Here is a 21510-nt window from a genome sequence, read left to right on the forward strand (position 1 = left end):
CTGTGCTTGTTTCCCCCTCTGTAGAAGGTTAAGGGTTACATCCTCCTCCCTGGCACAAAAGCCTCTTTCACAACCCCCTCAGGAAACAAATCCATGACCCTTTTGCCCAGTTCTTAGTTACATACTGTGCAATTCTCTTCCTGGATCATCAGAGACAATACGGACCTAAAACAACTGAGCAACAGCGTGATTGAGTGCAGTCACTTCAATTAGTTGCACAACTTGATGAACTAGCCCCCACCCCATTTCCGACTGGAGATTTAACAACAGTTAGTATCTCCAAGACCTTGGAGTGGTCTCTCCTGGTGACTGAACTGAATTTGAAGTTTCTCCATGTTGTCATGGAAGGAGCAGAGAAAAAGCAAACAAAATAAGAAATGACTATTTCAGTAAATGGGCATTTTCTCAAAGTCCCCAATAAACCTGAGCCACACTTTGGCAAATAAAATTAATATCTGCTTATGTGACCCAATGTCCTTTAAGAAGGAAAAAACCCACATCACACAAGATACAGCCAGTTTCATAGAACTAGAAATTCCAGAGCAGGTTAAATATGACGACTCAGAATCAGGACAAGAGATTCTCCCATTGCATTCTCCTCTGAGGCGTTCAAACCTCCTGCTCTCATTAGTATCAAGTCATATTATTTACACAAGTTCTAGCATCGTGGTAATGGAAAAAACAAAACAAAACCAACCAGCCAGCCTCTCCATCTGCAAACAATCCCATATCAGTAGGTAAAGTCCTACAACAGGCTTTGCCAACCATTGGCAAACTGGGATTTCAACTCCAAATGATCTCACTGTATTTGAGGTCCATCCAGGTCTGTTACACTTTCATCTCAGGCCCTAAATTACTGTTTAGGAGCAAAGAAAACAAATTGTGAACCACAAACAGAGGGCTGAGAACCCTGAATGATAGGACACATTGAATGGTGGAACTGTAGAAAGTAGAGAAGATAAATTCTAGCGGGTGTCATGCAGCCACCAGGTGATGCTCTGGAACTGCTCCCTACGAAACCGGTCAGGACTCTGGGGAAGCCTCCTCTCTCTGAGCAGACTGTCTCCAGGGCAAGAAGCTTATGCAGCTTCCACCTTCCTGGGTCTGACTCCAGAGCATTCAGCATCCGCTGCCCCACCATACACTTCCCACAGCAAGCCCTGCACAGGTGGGGTCCTGGGGAAGCCACAGGGTCCTGCACACCAATTTCGCAGTCAGACGTGACTCTCAGCCAGACAGTAAAACAGAGGTTTATTAGATTACAGGAGCATGGTCTAAAACAGAACTTGTAGGTACAGAGAATGGGACCCCTCGGCCGGGTCCATTCTGGGGAGGCAGGAAGACCAGAGTCTCGTCTGGTTTCGCTCCATTTCCCCAGCTATCTCCAAACTGAACCTCCCTCCAGCCTCTCACCCAGCCTCTGTCCAGTTTCTCGGGCACAGGTGTCACCTGGCTCCAACCTCCCTCCTGGGTTCTCATGTTACATGCTCAGATAGCTTCCCTCAAGGAAAGTCTCCCACACCCAATGCAGCCAGTCCCAATAAACCTCCCCTGCTACCTTCCCAGGCCAATACTCCCCACTCCCTGCTGTGCCACAGGCACCCACCCAGTATTCAAAGAAAACATTGAGAACATTCCCACTTCGTCACAGTCACACACCCTTATTCCCACCACCGAGGTATTGGTGCAGCCCACAGGGAAACTGAGGCACACACAGTATTCATGTAAAACTCACATAGGTTCACATACAACATAACAAGGGAAAATCCCCACTTTATCACACCTTCTATCCCCGCGCCTTCTCTGTTATATTTACATTGAGGAAAAAGAGTACAAGACACAACTGCTATTCAGCAGAACCCAGTGCAATCTGGGAACGAGGCAATCTGTCCCTAATGGGGGAACCTGGTGACTAACAATCACTGCAGTGGGAGGAAAAGTATAAACGTGATGCTCCAAAATTGGTTACACTAGGAAAAGTGATGGAGGTTGTGTTCAGTGGCGAGGGAGCTGAGATGCCACAAATGCTGCCTTAAAGTTCACTACTTTGGAATTAGGAAAAGGGGGGAAAAAATCTTTCCTGAGTCCTAGACAAGATTTTCATGGTGTTTATCTCCCTTGCACCTTCTCTGGTGATACATAAGAGAAAAGCTGTGATGGAAGGTTTTCCCGCACTCATGGCATTCATAGGGTTTCTCCCCTGTGTGGATCCTCTGATGTGTAATAAGGCCAGATTTCCGAGCGAAGGTTTTCCCACACTCGCAGCATCCATAGGGTTTCTCACGGCAGTTGTAGGGTTTCTCACCTGTGTGGATCCTCCAATGTTTTATAAGGGCTGAGTGCCAAGAGAAGGTTTTCCCACACTCATACCATTTATAGGGTTTCTCCCTTGTGTGACTCCTCTGATGCGCAATGAGATTTGAATGCTGAGTGAAGGTTTTCCCACAGTCACAGCATCCATAGGGGCGCTGCCCCCTATGGATTCTCTGATGGCAAATAAGGTGTGAGCTCTCAGTAAAGGTTTTCCCGCACTCACAGCATCCATAGGGTTTCTCCCCTGTGTGGATCCTCTGATGGCGAATAAGGCCTGAACTCCGAGTGAAGGTTTTCCGGCACTCACAGCATCCACGGGGTTTCTCCCCCGTGTGCATCTTCTGATGGCAAATAAGGTGTGAGCACTGAGCGAAGGTTTTCCCGCACACACAGCATTCATGGGGTTTCTCCCCTGTGTGGATCCTCTGATGGCGAATAAGAGATGAGCGCTGAGCGAAGGTTTTCCCGCACTCGCAGCATCCATAGGGTCTCACTCCAGTGTGGATTCTCTGATGGTGTGAGCACCTCCTGAACTTTTTCCCACTCTCAAAGCCCATGTTATTTCTCTCTCCCGTAAGGATTCTCTGCCAGGCTGTGGCTTCCTTGAGGCCTTTGTGAGTTTCCCGATAGTGAACAGATATTCCAACTTTCTGCACTGGCTGGTTCCCCTGACGCTTCTCTGGCCTGTGCTGCCCCTGAGAGCCTTTTCCCTGCTCGCAACACCTGGACACACTCCCTTTGCATCTTTGCAACAACGCCCCATGTGCTTCCAGTTGCTCCTCTTCCTGCTGAGGCGTCTGCTCCACAGTCTCTCTCACCATCCCCTCACCTGCTGGGACAGAGAAAGGAAAACCTCAGAAACCGAAAGGGAAAAGGGGGGACAAGCCAAGACAGTAGCTGGAGATGGGGAAATTCAGTCCCTGATTTTTCTCCAACAGTGAGAGGGGAGAGGATCAATTCTGCATCCAGTTCCCACTGAAACACTCAGAGAGAAGGGAGTCTGGGGAGAGAACTACTGCCAGGAGTTAGGATGGGTAGGAAGCCAGGAACAGTATCTGCCTTGAGGATAGGACACCTGCTGAGGACCACCCTGAACCCAGAGACCTCACAAGGTCTTTGCTGGGAATCCCAGCTGTTTCCTTCAACAGCTGAGTAGGTTTAATGATCCCTCACTCATGCAGCTGCCTCTCAGGATCTCTCTTTCCTCTGAGCCCTGGAAATCTGGGGCCCACGGCTCTTCCTCTTGTTCCAGCTGGGAGATGACATCGGGTTTGAAAAGTGGGAACACTGCTCAGGGCAAAGAAAACCAGTGAGATCAGATAACATGCAAAAGAAGAAGTTACTCAACTTGTGCAGTAACAATGGTTCTTGAGATGTGTCTCCCTATGGGTGCTCCACTGTAGGTGCTAGCACGTTAAAAATAGTTGTGTAGACCGGTGGCTTTCCACACTACTGTGCCTCTTTCAGGGGTCTGATTTGTCTTGCGTACCTCCGAGTTACACCTCATTTAAAAACTACTTGCTTACAAAATCAGACATAAAATACAAAAGTGTCACTGCACACCATGAATTGCTGACTTGCTCATTTTTACCATATCATTATAAACTAAATAATTGGAATATAAATATTGTACTTACATTGTATATTACAATGTATATTATATAGATCAGTATAAACAAGTCATTGTATGAAATTTTACTCTGTACTGACTTGGCTAGTGATTTTGCTGTAGCAACTCTGGAAGACCTCTGAGTACCCCAGGGGTACACATACCGCTGGTGTAAACACTGCAGCTCAGGCTTAAGAGACTGAGCTCCAGCTCAAACTACAACATATTTGCAGTTACATACAGGCCACCAAGGCCAGTCTGGGGACCCAGACTGGGAGGGTCTCTCCCAAAGGCAGCGCAAACATCCCAGTACGTGCTACTTACGAGGCTTTGCTGTTTGGAAGGGTGTTCCCCACAGCTCCACCACTCTGAGACAGGGCATTTCGGAGGCAGCACCCTTGTGTGTCATGATGGCACCTCAGCGAGTCTCAATGATTTCAGACTCCTTATAAACACCGTCTCTTCTGGGGTGCTGCAGCCAGTAGGTATTTACAGCCACATGAGAGAGGCTTTGCATTGTCCAGTGTGCTGCATTCATACGCGGACAGTTCTCGATCGTGTTTCCATGTAAATGGAGACAGGTCTATGCTACTTCAACAGGAATTACACCTCCATCCCAGGAGAGGAATTCACTCCTTCACACCCAGTCAGTAACAAAGCACATTGAGAGGGAAGCTGACCCATGCTTATTTTTCATTAAAAAACCTACTAAATAAAGCCCCCATTCTCCAGAGGGAGACAAGGTCAAAGTGAAGGGCTAGGAGCATGAATCATAAAATAACAGAAACACATGGGGTAAAAGGACCTCAAGGTGTCAGTTAGTCCATCCTCCAGCCGTGAGGCAGGACCAAGTATACACAGACCATTGGTTTAACCTCTTCTTCAAAACCTCCAGTGACCAGGATCCCACAACCTCTCTTGGCCCGTATTACACAGGAGGTCAGACTAGATGACCAAATAGTCTCCCTTGGCCTTAAAATGTCTTGATTGACAGAAGGAAGGACTTAGCACATGCCATTGTGCGTTGTGTCCCTCAGATGTGAACACCAGCATTTATTTGCAGGCACTCCAGCAGCGTGCACTGTGCCAGCTGTAGCTTTACATGAACAGTGGAGGGACTAGCTTGGCAGAACTGTGACACCGAGAGAGGTGCACGTGAAACTGGAAGGAACAAGTATTCCTCATTTCAGTGCGGAGTGGTGCAGGCAGCATCAATAAAGGCGCACAAGGGTGTGTTCTTGCCACAAGGTTTGTCAGCAGGCTGGTGCCATACATGCCTGGGGTCCCTGGGGCTCAGTGAGGGGTAAGTGAAGGCAAGGACTCAGAAGGAATCCTCATTGGAAGGGTAAAGGGGTGGTGACATTATGAAAGACCAAGATGGATTGTGTGCAGTAGGCTCAGGATCTGAGCGCAGGCCGGGGGGAGGCAGCTTCTATTCCCTACATCGGACCTAACCCCAAGTTTTGCCTTAGCAAAGAGATGGTGTCAGCATTTGCACTGTCCTGCGCCTGTGCTCTGCTCCCAAAGTGTTCTGTAGCGGGGAGGGCGGAGCACTGGTCTGCGTCTCACTGGCCTCTCGGGGTGTCGCTGAAACAGGGCAACGCCGAGGGTGTATTGTGAACCTTAACTCTTCATTTCCCCTTCTAAGAACTGAGGGGATGGGAATCCTTACCCAGCGAGGTTACGTTCTTGTAGTTCTCCTGCATGACATGTCTGTAAAGGGCTCTCTGAGCGGGGTCCAGCAGAGCCCACTCTTCCCTGGTGAAATACACAGCCACCTCCTCGAAAGTCACCGGCCCCTGAAAGAGAAAGAGCCCCCCACTCTGCACCTGCTGCCCAGTGACAACCCCACTGGTCACAAGGGAGAGGGCCAATCACATGGAAGCTCTAGGAGGCAGGCAGGCAGGATCACACTCCCTCCCCATCAGAACAGACAGGAGGCATCAGGGGGAGGGGGGAAGAGAGAGAGAGGGAGTGCGTGCCCCTCGCCCCTTCTAGCAGAGAGAGATGGGAGGGGTCTGAACATTCAACACTCACCTACCTGCCAGAGGCTGATACAGGTGATAGAGCCTCTGGCAGATATCCCAACAGCCTCCCCAGTGCCAGCACTTGGATGGGATGGGATGGGGTGTCTTCCCCGGGCCTCACTGGCGGTTGCCCTCTGGCTAGTAGGTTCAGACTCCAGCATTGGAGGCTAGTACATTTCCCCAGCCCAGTCCAGGGGGGGCTGACAAATTAGGGAATTTCCACCCACAAACCCCATGGGTCTGTTGCTAGAATCTAGGCACCACCATAAACAAATCCCAGCTGGTTTGTCACACCCTCTTCTTCTCCCTTTCTCCACCCTGGGTATTTCCTGCCCCCACCCACCTCCTGACTACCCCCAGAAGCACCCACCTCCTATATCTTTACTGCCCTTCCGCTGCCAACAGGCCCACTGTGCCAAAGTGAGAATGTTCTTAATGTTGTCTCTGAATATTTTGGGGATGCCTCAGTTTCCCCTATGCCTTTCTTAAGTATCTTGGTGGGGGGACCAGGGTGTGTGATTGTTGTAGAGCCCTAGAGGGCCAGTGTGATGGTGTCTGCACAGAGAATGGCCAACATCCTGTCTCCTGGTAACTGATGGCCTGGGCCCCTCCTCCCCTGCAAGGTGCCAACTGAAGGTGTTGGAGAACAAAGAGATCAGGTGGCCTCCTGGCCCAGGAAGTAGACAAAGGCCAGAGCAGGGGCTGGAGGGAGTTTCAGTTTCAAGCTGGCTGGGGAAATGGAGGGAGGCCCAGAACTGGGTTCTGGGCTCCCTAACCCTCCCATGATGGACCTGACTTAGGGCTCCTGTTTCCTGTACCTAGAAGCTCTGGTCTGGACCGTGTTCTTGTCGTCTAATAAACCTTCTGTTTTACTGGCTGGCTGAGAGTCACGTCTCACTGCGGAGTTGGGGAGCAGGGCCCTCTGGCTTCCCCAGGACCCCACCTGGGCAGACTCGCTGTGGGAAGCCACTGTGCGGAAGGGGCTGCTGTGAATGCTCGAGGTCAGACCCAGGAAGGTTGAAGCCCTGGTGACAGTCTGCTCAGAGAGAGGAGGCTCCCCCAGAGTCCCGACTGCCCTCGTATGGTGCAGTTCCAGAGCATCGCCCGGAGACACCGTGACAACTGACAAATTAGGGAATTGCCACCCACAAATCCCATGGGTCTGTTGCTAGAATCTAGGCCTCACCATAAACTAATCCCAGCCCATTTGTCACGCCCTCTCCCCATCCCTTTCTCCACCCTGGGTATTTCCTGCCCCCTCTCACCTCCTAACCACCCCCAGAAGTACCCACCTCCTATGGCTTTACTGCCTTTCTGCCACCAACAGGAGCCCACCAGCAACTGCTCGATAATCCCTACCTGAGCTGGCCCCACGGCAGCCATCTCTCTTGCCTGGGAGGATGGGACGTGACACTGCAGCCTGTCAGGGCATGAAGGGGACGTGTCAGAACAGGACAGTCACGTCACATCACAATTCCCCCCCGGCTCTTTCCTCGCAGATGGATGTTCTCGACTCTGTCATGCAAATAAGAGAAATATTCAAAACACAATTAGTAATGGGACGGGGGGGAAGACATGGGACTTCAACTACCCAGACACCTGTTAGAAAAGGAATTCAAACAGACACAAAGTGTCCAGTGAGCTCTTGGAATGTGTTGGGGACACTAACTGTGTGGCCATGCGGGGAAATACACAGGGTATTTCCTCATGGAGCAACAGTGACTCTGTGTGGCCACATGGGGTAATGCACAGAGCATGTCCTTCATGGCGCAACAGTGACACCTGGTGGAAACCTGAGGTAATGAACTGAGAATACCCTGCATGGAGCAACAGTGACACTGTGTGGCCACATGGGGTAATGCACAGAACATTTCCTTCATGAAGTAATAGTGACACTGTGTGGCCACTTGGGGTAATGCATAGAGCATTTCCCTTATGGAGCAACAGTGACACTGGGTGGTAATGTAGGGTGCACAGAGGATTTCCTTCATGGATCAGCAGTGACACTGTGTGGCCATGCAGGGTAATGCACAGAGCATTTCCCTCATGGAGTAATAGTGACACTGGGTGGCAACATGGGGCAATGCACAGAAGATTTCCTTCATGAAGCAACAGTGAAACTCTGTGGCCATGCAGTGTCATGCACAGAGCTTATACTTCATGGATCAACACTGACACTGTGTGGCCATTAGGTCTAATGCACAGAGCATTTCCCACATGGAGTAATAGCGGCACTGTGTGGCCACTTGGGGTAATGTACAGAGCATTTCCTTAATGGATCAAGAGTGACACTAGGTGGCCACGCAGGGTAACGCACAAATAATTACCTTCATGGAGCAACAGTGACACTCGGTGGCCATGCGCAGTAATGCAGAGAGCCTTTCCTTCATGGAGCAATAGTGGCACTGTGTGGCCACATAGGGTAATGCGCAGAGCATTTCCCTAATGAAGCAACAGTGATACTGGGTGGCCACGTGGGGTAATGCATAGAAAATTTCCTACATGGATCAACAGTGACACTGGGTGCCCATGCAGCATAATGCACAGAGCATTCTCTTCATGGAGAAACAGTGATACTTTGTGGCTATGCAGTATAATGCAGAGAGTATTTCTTTAAGGAGCAACAGTGACACGGTGTGGCCACAGGGGGTAATACACAGAGCATTTCCCTAATGGAGTACTAGTGACACTGGGTGGCAACATGGGGTAATGCACAGAAGATTTCCTTCATGAAGCAACAATGACACTCTGTGGCCATGTGTGGAAATGCACAGAGCTTATCCTTCCTGGATCAACAGTGACACTGTGTGGCCACGCCAGGTAATGCACAGAGGATTTCCTTCATGTAGCAACAGTGACACTGGGTGGCCACGTGGGGTATCGTACAAAGAATTTTATTCATGGAGCAATAGTGACACTTGGTGGCCATGCACAGTAATGCAGAGAGCATTTCCCTCATGAAGCAACATTGAGACTAGGTGGCCATGTGGGGAAATGCACAGAGCATTTCCCTCCTGGAGTAATAGTGACACTAGGTATCCATACGGGTAATGCGTAGAGGATTTCCTTCATGAAGCAACACTGACACTCTGTGGCCACACTGGGTAATGCACAGGGCATTTTCTTCATGGTGCAACAGTGACACTGTGTCGCCACAAGGGGTAATGCACAGAGCATTTCCCTCATGAAACAACAGTGACACTGTATGGCCATGCAGTGTGATGCACAGAGGATTTCTTTAAGGAGCAACAGTGACACTATGTGGCCATTAGACCTAATTAACAGAGCATTTCCCTCATGGAGTAATAGTGACACTGTGTGGCCACTTGGGATAATGCACAGAGCAGTTCTCTCATGAAGCAAGAGTGACACTGGATGTTAACGCAGGGTAATGCACAGACCATATCCCACATAGAGTAATGGTGGCACTGTGTGGCCATTTGGAGTAATGTACAGAACATTTCCTTCATGGATGAAGAGTGACACTGTGTGGCCACACGGGGTAACGCAGAGAGCATTTCCCTCATGGAGAAACAGTGACACTCGGTGGCCATGTGCGGTAATGCAGAGAGCATTTCCCTCATGGAGTAATAGTGACACTGTCTGGTCACTTAGGGTAATGCACAGAGCATTTCCTTCATGCAGCAACAGTGACACTGGGCGGCCACGCCAGGTAATGTACAGAGCATTTCCTTCATGTAGCAACAGTGACACTGGGTGGCTATGCGCAGTAGTGCACAGAGCATATCCCTCATAGTGCAAGAACGACACTGGGTGGCCATGCCAGATAATGAACAGAGCATTTCCTTCATGGAGCAACAGTGACACTCTGTGGTCACGAGAGGTACTGCAGAGAGCTTTTCCTTCATGGAGCAACAGTGACACTGTTTGGCCAAGAGAGGCAATGCACAAAGTATTTCCTGCATGCAGGAAGAGTGACAGTGGGTGACCATGCAGGGTAACGCACAGAGAATTTCCTTCATGGAGCAACAGTGACACTCGGTGGTCACTTGGGATAATGCACATAGTATTTCTCTCATGAAGCAACAGTGACACTGGGTGGCAACACAGGGTAAGGCACAGAGGATTTCCTTCATGAAACAACAGTGACAATGGGTAGTCATGCAGCATAATGTAGATAGTATTTCTTTAAGGAGCAACAGTGACACTGTGTGGCCATTAGGGCTAAGGCACAGAGCATTTCCCACATGGAGTAATAGTGGCACTGTGTGGCCTCATCGGATAATGCACAGTGCATTTCCTTCATGGAACAACAGTGACTGTGAGTGGCCACGTGGGGTAATGCACAGAGCATTTCCTTCATGGAACAACAGTGACAGTGAGTGGCGACGTGGGGTAATGCACAGAGCATTTCCTTCATGGAGCAACAGTGACAGTGCTGTACTGAGAAGGCTGTGACCTGCCTGTCAGGCTTAGGGCGGGGGCTGGTCTTTCCACACACACCCCATCTTTCTAGAGATTTTGAGCTTAGAAGAAGTGGGGCTGGTACTAGAGCTGCCCACACCCATACTATCACCTCCAGCTCCATTACTGCAGCACCCAAAAGCCTTATTCAAGGTCCGGGTCTTATTGTGCTGAGGACTGCATGGCCAATCAGAGAGACAGAGGGATGCACATGGAGATGAGTGTGTAAGGCATGTGGATGGATGGAGCAATGTATATGGCATACAGAGGGATGCATGGATGGCTGAAGGGTTGGACAGGGCTTAAGGGATGGATGGTAATGTCAAACTGCTAAGTTGGTAGCTTCAGCTCATGGTTGCTGGCCGTGTCACCTCTGGACCCGTTTCCTGCACCATCCAGCCAGCAGAAACTGCCCTCGCAGTACTACACTCGTGCTACATGCAATGCACACCCTGCTGCTCAGGGATGTACAAGCATGCAGTCTCCTGGCTGCTTAACCACCTGCTCCACAGCCTCCACAGGTCTCATCTTTCTTGAGACGCAATGCTCTGGCCAGGGGGCGGGGTCCCTCGAACCTCCTCAAATCCTGTACACAAAGCAGCTTACTAAGCACAGAGACTGAGGCTAAGAAACCCCACCTGTCCCCACCCACATCCATATTCTCTCTAGCACCATGGCACTGTTACACCATAGTCAGGAGTGGCGCCATGGTTTTTGCTGCCCTAGGTGGCAGCGCTCCTCCTCTGAGCATTCGGTGGCTGGGGGTCCTTCCGCTCCACGTCTTTGGGACACTTCTATGCTGCTGCTGTTGGCCAAATCCTCCCGCCAAAATCTAACCCCCAACACAAAGTTTTAACACACTCCTCTTCCGGAACCCATATTGAACGAAAAATTGCTCATCCTATAACCTGGTCCCCAACCCTAAACCCCTTAACCCAAACTGTGCCCAATCCTCCTCCCAACCCTAACTGCGAGTTCCGAACCTAAGCCCGACACCGCTCCAACCCGGAGCCCAGTTCCCAACTCCCACACTGGAAAACCCCAGGAATCCTGCTTCCACTGGCCTCTCAGCTACAGGGACTTCGCTCACACGCACGGGAGCGGATTCTGCAGCTACAATAATTGCACGTGTTCACTGGCAGTGCCCAGCGCAAAGCAGGGAGTTTGGTCCAACTCCCCGCGGCAGTGGCTGTGCCCATGGGCCTGTGGCGGGTTCGCTGCCCACTGGATCCTTCACTCCAGCCTGGAGATTTCCCGCCTCCCTTCAGTGACTGCAAACGGTCCCGGGGCTTGGAGAAATTTCTGAGCCACAGGTGCCTGCAGCAGCAATTTCCACCCCCAGGCAAGTATCAGAGGGTAGCCGTGTTAGTCTGGATCTGTAAAAGCAGCAAAGAATCCTGTGGCACCTTATAGACTAACAGACGTTTTGGAGCATGAGCTTTCGTGGGTGAATACCCATACATGCATCTGAGGAAGTGGGTATTCACCCACGAAAGCTCATGCTCCAAAACGTCTGTTAGTCTATAAGGTGCCACAGGATTCTTTGCTGCTTTTACACCCCCAGGCAGTGACAGCCCATTGGCTGCCAGCTCGGTCAGAAACCATCACCTAGTGACACTGACAGCTCATTGGCTGCCAGCTCAGTCATAAAACATCTCCTAGCGACAGCCCATTGGCTGCCAGAAAACACTAGCACACAAGCAGGTGCAACCAGTGAACTCCCTGAGCTCTGCGGCTTCACCAGTGAGGACGGCAGCGCCCGCTGCTGGGGGTCTCCGTTCCTCCGCCCGGGCAGCCGGAATCGACACCACTCGGCCTCAATCTGCTTCTCGCAGGCCTGCGCTGAGCGCCGACTGCACAAGGGCCTGACGGCTGCGCCCAGCTGTGCTTTCAGAAAGCGTCACCCAGGCACAGCCCAATGGGAGATTAGCTGTGAGAAAACATCACTTAGTGAGGACCCAGTGGGAGATCAGCTTTCAGAAAACGCCGGGCAAGCCAGCACCGCAGCTCTGGTCTTCTCAAGTGGCCAGACTGTCAGCACCCCTCCACCCCCGTAACAGAGCAGCATGTCTCACACTCCCCAGCGGGCACTAACCGGCCCCACGCTGCCTTCCAGTCCAGGTTCTGCCGCGCACCGCAAGCGCTCCCTGACGCTCCTCCGTTCTGCGGTCAGTCACCCAGAGCCACCCTCACGTAGCGTGCCTAAGCCGTGGGCACTAACACCCCCCAACACAGCCAGGTAACAAACCAGAGGTTTAGCCCCAGAACCACCAGGAAACATTGTTTTGGCACAACACCGGTTTTCTGTAATTTTATGTAATGTCTCTTCTTTAGTTTATTCACAGCGCCCAGCGCGCCTTCACCACGTCAAACTACAGGCTTCCAGTTCAGGGTGACCACACCCTCAGTCAGTGGCAGCCTCTTAATAAGCTACACTAAAAATATGGGTCCCAACCCCAAAACTTACCCCAAATTGTCCCCAAACTGCCACTTCTTAATACTGAAATAAGATATGCCACCCTCAATCACTCCCCTTGATCTCCAGCAGTGGAAGCCTGACACCAGAAAACAACCTTGATATTTAAATTAGCTAGTACATCACTCGGTCAATTCCCTCTGCTCTCCAGCAGGTGGCGTCGGAGAGCTCCAAGCTCGCTCACTGACCTTTCTCCCATTAGCTTCAGGCCCCAGGGTTTGCAAATGCATCTCTAGAATTCTAGCAGAAGAGTATCACTTATTCACTTGCATTAGCAGTTGAGGAATGTGGTGCTGCTCTGAGGGGACGTACTTGCATACTTGGGATATTATTGCAAAGATACAATTAGAATTTCTGTTAGACAACTTTAAGGGCAACTTATATTTGGTAAAAACCTTATTGAGTGAAAGAAATGCTGGCGTGACAGCACGGTTACTGGGGCTACAAAACACTTTCCCTCCTGGGTGAAGGAAGACGTTAGAATTAGAAAATTACATAGTTTGTTCTAATGTTGGTACAGCTTTAAATTCACTTATGTGCGGGTTTGTTTAAGGCTGACGGTTTTGGTTTACTGGCTTTTTTTTGTAAATTGAGATGGAGCTTTTAATTGATGTTTGCTGGATTGGAATATCTGACATGCAATACTGGTTTTGACCTAGTTCTGCATATTTTTATAAAGATTTGGCCAGTATTCAGCTATTCAATTGATTTATAGGTGGTTTTAATAGTAGGGATTATTTATTTTATCATCCTGTAGTAGCACTCTTTTTTGATAATTTATAACATTTGTTAAATTTTATTTTTAAAAACAAAATAGTTTTTCTTAATGTTTATGTTTTAAATTAAGCATTGTTTACAGTTCCAAATTTTGGTTTCTGATGGGCTATTTAAGATGATTTGGGATTTAATACTAAAACTTGGACAGATTTAGATTATTTGTATGGACTTGGATTAAATCCCATTTACTATTTTATCTTAATAAAAATGATATTGCTGCAAATCCTGGCCAGGGGGAGAGGAGATGAGCCTGGCCATTAACTGAGGAGCAGAGGCATACCTCCCATGCAGGTGAAGCCAGGTGATGAGGGGGTTGCAGTCTCTCAATTTTTTTCTCCAGCCCACCTCACCTGCCCCCCCACCCCAGCAAATGGCAAGAGGCTGATACTACATCTGCTGGCCCCCTGCATTACCCCAACTGGTTACTGGGTGTCACTGCTGCCCCATGGGAGACCTCCCCCCATGCATTACCTTGACTGGCCACCAGCTGTCACTGTGGTGCCAAGGGGAACATACGCTCTACATTACCCTACATAAGAACGGCCATACCGGGTCAAACCAAAGGTCCATCTAGCCCGGTATCTGTCTACCGACAGTGGTCAATGCCAGGTGCCCCAGAGGGAGTGATGCTAACAGGCAATGATCAAGTGATCTCTCTCCTGCCATCCATCTCCATTCTATGATGAACGGAGACTAGGGACACCATTCTTTACCCTTCCTGGCTAATAGCCATTTGTGGATGTAGCCACCATGAATTTATCCAGTTCCCTTTTAAACATTGTTATAATCCCAGCCTTCACAACCTCCTCAGGTAAGGAGTCCCACAAGTTGACTGTGCGCTGTTTGAAGAAGAACTTCCTTTTATTTGTTTTAATCCTGCTACCTATTAATTTCATTTGGTGACCCCTAGTTCTTGTATATTATGGGAATAAGTAAATAACTTTTCCTTATCCACTTTCTCCACATCACTCATGATTTTATATACCTCTATCATATCCCCCCTTAGTCTCCTCTTTTCCAAGCTGAAGAGGCCTAGCGTCTTTAATATTTCCTCATATGCTCTGTGCATTACCCTCATTGGCCACCGGGTGTCACTGCTCCTGTAAGAGAACCCCTGTCTGAGCATCATCCCTACTGGTCACTAGGTGTCACTACTAGTACAAGGGAACCCTTGTGCATTACCCCAAGTGCCCACTGCATGTCACTGCTGCGCCAACTAAATGTGCTCAGTGCATTACCCTGACTGACCACCGGGTGTCACTGCTGCTCCAAGGGAGACATACTCTAGGCATTACCGGGACTGGCCACGGGCTGTCACTGCTGCTCCAATAGAAACACCACCTGTGCATTACCCCAACTGACCACCAGGTGTCAATGCTATGCCAAGGGGAACATACTCTCTGCATTACCCAGACTAGCCCCCGGGTGTCGCTGCTGCTTCATGGGAGATATTCTGTGCATTATCTCGACTGGCCAGCGGCTGTCACTGCTGTGCCAAGGGAAATACCTTTGTCACTGCTCCTCCATGGGGGAGACACTTTTCAGTAGCCAACCTGGTTCGCCCTCTGGCCACCCAGCTCTGATCACAGGGCTGCCACCAGCAGCAGTGCAGAAGTCCCCACTTAACTATGTGCAGCCCAGAGCATGCGGTGGGTTCAGGGTGCCCCACAGCAACCCAAACAGACCCACTCTGCCCCAGGCTCCTGGGCCTGCAGCCTGTGGTTGATGCTCCCTGAGGGCTCTGCCAGAGCCAAGTTCCCCTACTCGGGCAGCTCTTAGGGGCTGCAAGCAGTCAAAAGGCGGCGGGAAGCTGAGGATCAGCCGCAGCCCCAGGGGCCAAGAGCAGCAGCAGGAGAAGATGACAGGAGCAGTCCAGCTGCCCATCTCCTGGCACCAGCCAGCACATCAGTCACTCCCCAATGGCCGGCTCTAGCCACCACCTGGCCATGAGGAGGGCAATGCAGAGGGCGGGGCAGCGCTGGCACTTAAGAGCAGCAGGAAGCAGAGTCATAGAGATGGGCGGGGCCTTGTGGCAAGGGGGAGTGCAGGCCCCCAATTTTCTCTCTAGCCTAAGTCGGCCCCCCCACTGGGAAGAGTACGGTGCCATCCATGGAGGGGGGAAATTGGGGGTTGAGGGTTGGGATTACAGTGTCAGGGTCTAGGGGTTGGATTAGGGTGAGGGTAAGGGGGAGTTAAGTTTAGTGTGTGGATTAGGTTTGGAAAGGGTTAGGGGTTGAGAGGGAGATTTGGATTATGGGGAGGCGAGGGGTTTGGATTCTTGGAGGCAGGTTAGAGGGTTGTGCTTAATGCAAGGGTTAGGATTAGCTTTAGGGATTAGGTTGTGTAAGAGTTTGGGTTCAAAGGTGGGTTAGAGTTAAGGGGTTAGGGTTATGGGCAGGGTGGGTGTTATGATATAATAGGGTGATGATCGGGGATCAGGGTTAGTTGAAGGGTTAGGGTGCAGGGTTGGGTTGCCTAGCGTGAAGGGAGGGGTCAGGGTTGGTTGTGGTGTGGGCTAGGGTCAAAGGTTAGGGGAACAGGAGTTAGGGTTTGGAATTAGGGTTAGCAGATGACAGCTCACGGTTTGTCTTTTTTGCTGTTCTAATTGCTTGAGTTGACCATTGTGTATCATAATTTCCTGTAAATGTAGTTTAATTCCTTTTACTGACTTTTCAAAAGCATTAGTTTCATTATTATAACAACATCCCCTATGTTTTTATTGTGACATAGTAAATTACAGATTTTAATACTTTTTTTTTTAATGTCAGGCTATTATTTGTGATCATATAACTTCAATGGTGCCTGAGTTCCTTGGTTGCCTCAGCCCTGGTCCAGGAGTAGCAATGGGTGACGGATGGCGTCTGCCCTGTCAGTTTCCTACTCCATTAAATCTCTATATTAAATTTGGATATCAATAACACAAATGTTTTCTAATTTAGAAAAATGTATTCAGTTAGAAAACTAATTTCATGAGTGTCCCAATTTCAAATAGAGATTTCCCAGAAGTAGTACATTGCAACAAGACCTACCCCATCTGTCACAAATTGCTACTCCTAGACCCAGGCCAGCTGAATTGTGGGGGTAGCAAATTGCAGCAGGACAGCAAAAACTTGCCATATAGGTGTCAGTAACCGCAACAGGTTGGAAACTGGGACAGAGAGACGTTTGTAATAGTAAGTCCTGACACTACAGCTGAGATGCTGGGATGTTTCCCCCACCAGACATCAGGCTTTCCACATTAGGGGCAGTGGGCACCAGGCCAGTTGAGGGCTGGTCTTGGTTTCTGTTGTGAGCAGATTACTCTGGGAACAGGAGAGGGTGAGATGTGGGGCAGGTTGTTCAGCAGCCAGGAGCCCACATGCTTTTTCATCCCTGAGCAGCTCAGGCATATAGGACACCTGCTGTAGCCATGGCTGTAATGCTGCTCTGTGGCCAGGTTCTGCTTGGTGCCGGCTGCAAGAGATAGAGCAGCATCAGAAACAGCACAGCACATGGCAGCAGGAGCTGCTGTGGCAATCAGCCACCAGTCAAACCCACAAACCTGTCAGCCTGCAGCATCACCATCTGTCCTCCATATGCCCCCCCCACACCCCTCTCCATCTCTCCTCTGTATGCCAGAGATGCTCATCTATCCATCTCCAGACATCTGTTTCTCTCCGATTTTCCATGCAGCGCCCAACACAATGAGGCCCAGACCTGAGTGAGACTTTTTGGTGCTGCAGTACTGGAGCTGTAGGGTGACAGTGCGTCTCTGGGCATCTCTAGTCTCAGCCCCTTTTCTCTTGAATCCAAAGCCATGACTCTAAGTTCACACCTCTCGGGTCCAGATCCCATAGCCCTGAAGATACTCAACCAGCCACTCGTGCTCTGTGATCCCGTTACAGCAACAAGAATCTTCCCAAACTCCCCATGAAGATGTGGGAGGAATGACACCTTGAGCCTGGCAGGCAGCATGAACTCTCCTCAGCATGGCATGGACCATGCCTGGGGCAGACAGATCCTGTATGACTCATAGAAGACCACGGGGGGGCAAGAGAGTGCATCTCACTGAGCCTGATAGGAGGTGTAGACCCTCCCTCTGGGTTGCATTTGGGCAGACAGACCCTCCTCCAAGATGGATCCTCCCCAGCTCATGGGAGACTACGAGGGGCCAGGAAGTCATTATCCAGGGTGTTGCTCTGTTGCAGGCTCTCCATGCGCTATATTGTGATCTCCCGCACATCAACTTTCTGCAGCCTGGACTGCTGTAAGGAGTGGAAGGAGGCACTGTTAATGAGTGATGGCAGGTACAAGGATTTGGGGACTCAAGATGCTGGGGTGTCGCAGGTGGGACAGTGCCATGTGTGTCCATCCATCCCCCTCCCCCGCATTTGGGCAGTGACCCCTGGTTGCTATTTCACACTTTAAGGGACAAATGCCACTGTTTGTCACAGAGTAATTTTATTTACTTCATCAGAACTTTATAACCCTCACCTTGCCCAGCACCTGCCCAAGCCAGTGCAATCACTCATGACAGCAAACACCCCAGAACATAAAGACTCAAAGGGCAGCAGCTTTAATGTGAAGCAATGAGACGCCACCTAGAGAACCTAGCGAGGGGCTGTGGTGAAGCAGATAAATTCCAGCGAGCCTGGGATTTCCAGCAATTCGGAATTGGAGCAAGAATTCTCTCCTTCCCTTCATTGTCTGGCAATTTCCAGGGAAGGGTATGGTTAGAGAGCCCTCCACAAATGGATAATTCCCAGCCCGCTGTGACCAAATGCACCCCTGTATTCACACCCTACACACTATTGTAACAATCTTTGGACAAAATATGCCTCTGAGGAAGCATTTGAAACTCAGTGATCAGTACTATCTTGGTAAAATGGCTGTAGCTACTGTCTATGTAAAGTTATGAAATTCCACCTAGAGGGTATTAAAAGCACAAGTTCCAATTCACGTAGCCTGATTAGGTGGAACTGGTCAAGCACACCTGTCCTAAAGAAAGGGATGTGTGTTTGCCTCAATTTGCATTTCAGCTGTAAACATATTCCACAGAGGACAAGCGGGGGAAGAAAGAAGCAGCATACACAGATGAACAGAAACAGCACAAAGCCTCCTTCTTCCACCAAAATCCATGTCTCCTTGCTCTCAGCAAGAAAGAACTTCACCTAACGTGAACACTCAGGAAAATGTTTTTCAAAGGGTGACTGAGCTATAAAAGTGAAGGGCAAAACATCCAAGTTCTCTCTCCCTCCTCATCTTCCTTTCACCTATGACCAGAGAAACAGCTGCTGGATCCTGGAAGCAGATCCTGGCCTGAGAGTTTGGGCAGCAATAATTACTGGAACCTGTAAGAAGGGACTTCACAAGCCTAGTTTGTTAAGTTTAGAAAACATTTTATCTTTATTTTTTCTTGTAACCATTTCTTCTTTAATGCCTTATTACTTGTGTTCACTTAAAACCTCTCTACGTAGTTAAATAAACTTGTTTATTCTTGAACCAAAACTAATCCAGTGTTGTGAACTGTAAATGGAATAATCCACAAGGTGGCAGATTTTTGTACATTGACCTCCTAGAGGTACAACAGACCTAATCTATCTGGCCTGTCCCAGAGAGGGCTGGACAGTGCACAACACGTTTTTGACGTAAAATTCAGGACAGGGAGTGTGTTGGGGTCACTCTGCATGTGGTAGCCCAGGTCTGATGGAAGCAAAGTGTGACTAGTGAGTGCTGACAAGCTCTGGGATCAGAGTTGTAGCCATGCACAGACACTTGGGAGGAGAGGTGGGAGCAGCACGCCAACAGGCTATTTGTGAGCTCCCAAGTCAGCGCTATAACAGAGCAGCATGGTGAGGCACCAGGGCTGGCGCTTTAATTTAGGCGGCCTAGGCAATTGCCTAGGGCGCCAGGATTATTGGTGGGCGGCGTTTTGCCAGAGGGGGCGGCAGGCGGCTCCGGTGGAGCTGCCGCAGTCGTGCCTGCGGACGGTCGGCTGCTTGCGTGGCTCCAGTGGACCTCCCGCAGGCACGACTGCGGCAGCTCCACCAGAGCTGCGGAGCAGCCAACCGTCTGCAGCCATGACTGCGGCAGCTCCACCAGAGCCGTGAGACCAGCGCGTGGGGCGGCGAAATTACCATGCGCCTAGGGCGCTCAAACCCCTAGTGCCGGTCTTGTGAGGCACACCCCCCATTGCAGGTCAGGTGACACAGCCCCACACTAGACAGGATTGCAGCCTGGAACATCATACCTGGGCCACAGCAAGAGCCCCCCAGCTGCTGTAGTGTTATAAAACGTTCCCCAGTAGAACCTGTTACTTTCCTGTTGAGGGTGCTGGAGCAAGCTGATCACGTACAGTAACAGGGGCAAAAGGAAGGCTGGGGGGTGGGGAAGGTCTAGACAAGGCTGCTCTTCCCTCTCTGAAATGATATAATGAGTTTCTGACACCTTCCCGCTCCCCCACAATACACCCTGCTCTTTAAATACTCACAGTCTCCATTCAGGTGTGTACATACAAGTGACACATCTGCACAGAGGTGTTCACTAATTGGTTTGCTCAGCTGTTCCACTTGCCTGAACTGGCCACCTCCAGGAAAGGGAGTTTCATACCTTTTAATTCTTTAATTCTCAAGAAACCTTCATATCCGATTAAGCGGGCTGTAGCCCATGAAAGCTTATACTACAATAAATGTCTTAGTCTCTAAGGTGCCACAAGTACTCCTGTTCTTTTTGCGGAAACAAACTAACGTAGCTACTACTTTGAAACCCTTCATATGTTCTTATAACACTTCCTAGGGTTTTACTGTGACTCTCATTTACCATATTTAATACATTATTAAAAACAAAACATTATCAAGTCTATTTTTATGATCACATGACTTCATTGGTGCTAGAATTGCTGGTGGGCCAGAATCTCTACCTCTAGACCAGAGGAGGGGCAGAAGGCCATTGCTCTTGTGGAACCTCTTTTTAAAATTTACACACAAGTAAAACAAGATTTTGCTAATTTAGATGAAAAGTGCATTAAATTAGAAAAATCTAAATTTTATGAATGTCACCATTTAAGATAGTGATTTCCCACAAGTCGAACCTAAGTTCCCTCTAAGCTGCGCAGCAGCATATTAAGCACTGTGCTGGCACTCAGGGCTGCAGCAGGGAGATATGCCTCTCTCCCAGCCCCGGATCTGCTGCAGCCAGGGAAGAAGCACCTATCCTGTGGCCCAGCCCTGGAGCTGCCGCGTTAGGGAGAGGTGCCTCTCCCCCCAGCCCAGGTGCTGCTGCGGAGAGAGAGAGCTGCGGGGAGTCCTCTCCCCCCCTTCCTGTAGTCCCAGGGCAGCCTGGCCACAAACCCCTCATCCCTAGCCCAGAGACCACACCCCAAGATGGAGCCCTCACCCCCTGCACCCCAGCCATGAGTCCCTCATCCCCAGCCCCACCCCAGAGCCTGCATCCCCAAGCTGTATCCCTCACTCCCCCACACCCCAATACTCTGCCCCAGCCCTGAGCCCCGTCCCACACTCTGAACCCCTTGGCCCCACCCTGCCACATAAATTTTGTTATGTGCACCAATATGGAGGTGATGTGTGACATCACCTCCATATTGGTGCACATAACAAAATTCCTTCCACATGAGTGGGAAAAATTAGAGGGAACACTGGTTGAAACTCTGACAAAGTCCAAGCCATCTGTCACAACTCCCTCTCCCATAGATCCAGGGATGGGAAATTGTGGGTGTAGCAAATGGTGACACGGCAGTTCTCTGCCCTCAACCCTCTCCATTACACCATTAGCATTACAACCAAAAAGCACTCCTTACAACAGCACCCAAAATTATCACTCTGCACAGCATACTCTGGCCCCTCCCCAGCCATAATGTCATAGAGCCCCGTACCCAACGAGGAAGC

At 50.0% G+C, this 21510-nt stretch overlaps 1 protein-coding gene across 1 annotated transcript; it reads right to left on the reverse strand.

Annotated features, from left to right (window-relative positions):
• Positions 1-2072: 2072 nt before the first annotated feature.
• LOC115637767 (zinc finger protein 3-like) lies at positions 2073-5619 on the reverse strand. The gene is made up of 4 exons (XM_030539359.1): positions 4247-5619; positions 3487-3600; positions 2549-3145; positions 2073-2275 (listed from the first exon to the last, which is right to left on the reverse strand). The coding sequence occupies exons 1-4, from the start codon at positions 4329-4331 to the stop codon at positions 2088-2090; spliced, it is 984 nt and encodes a 327-aa protein (XP_030395219.1). The 5' UTR covers positions 4332-5619; the 3' UTR covers positions 2073-2087.
• Between the last annotated feature and the right edge of the window lie 15891 nt (positions 5620-21510).

This window comes from Gopherus evgoodei, chromosome 20 (genome assembly GCF_007399415.2).
Source record: "Gopherus evgoodei ecotype Sinaloan lineage chromosome 20, rGopEvg1_v1.p, whole genome shotgun sequence".
NCBI classification, from domain to species: Eukaryota; Metazoa; Chordata; order Testudines; family Testudinidae; genus Gopherus; species Gopherus evgoodei.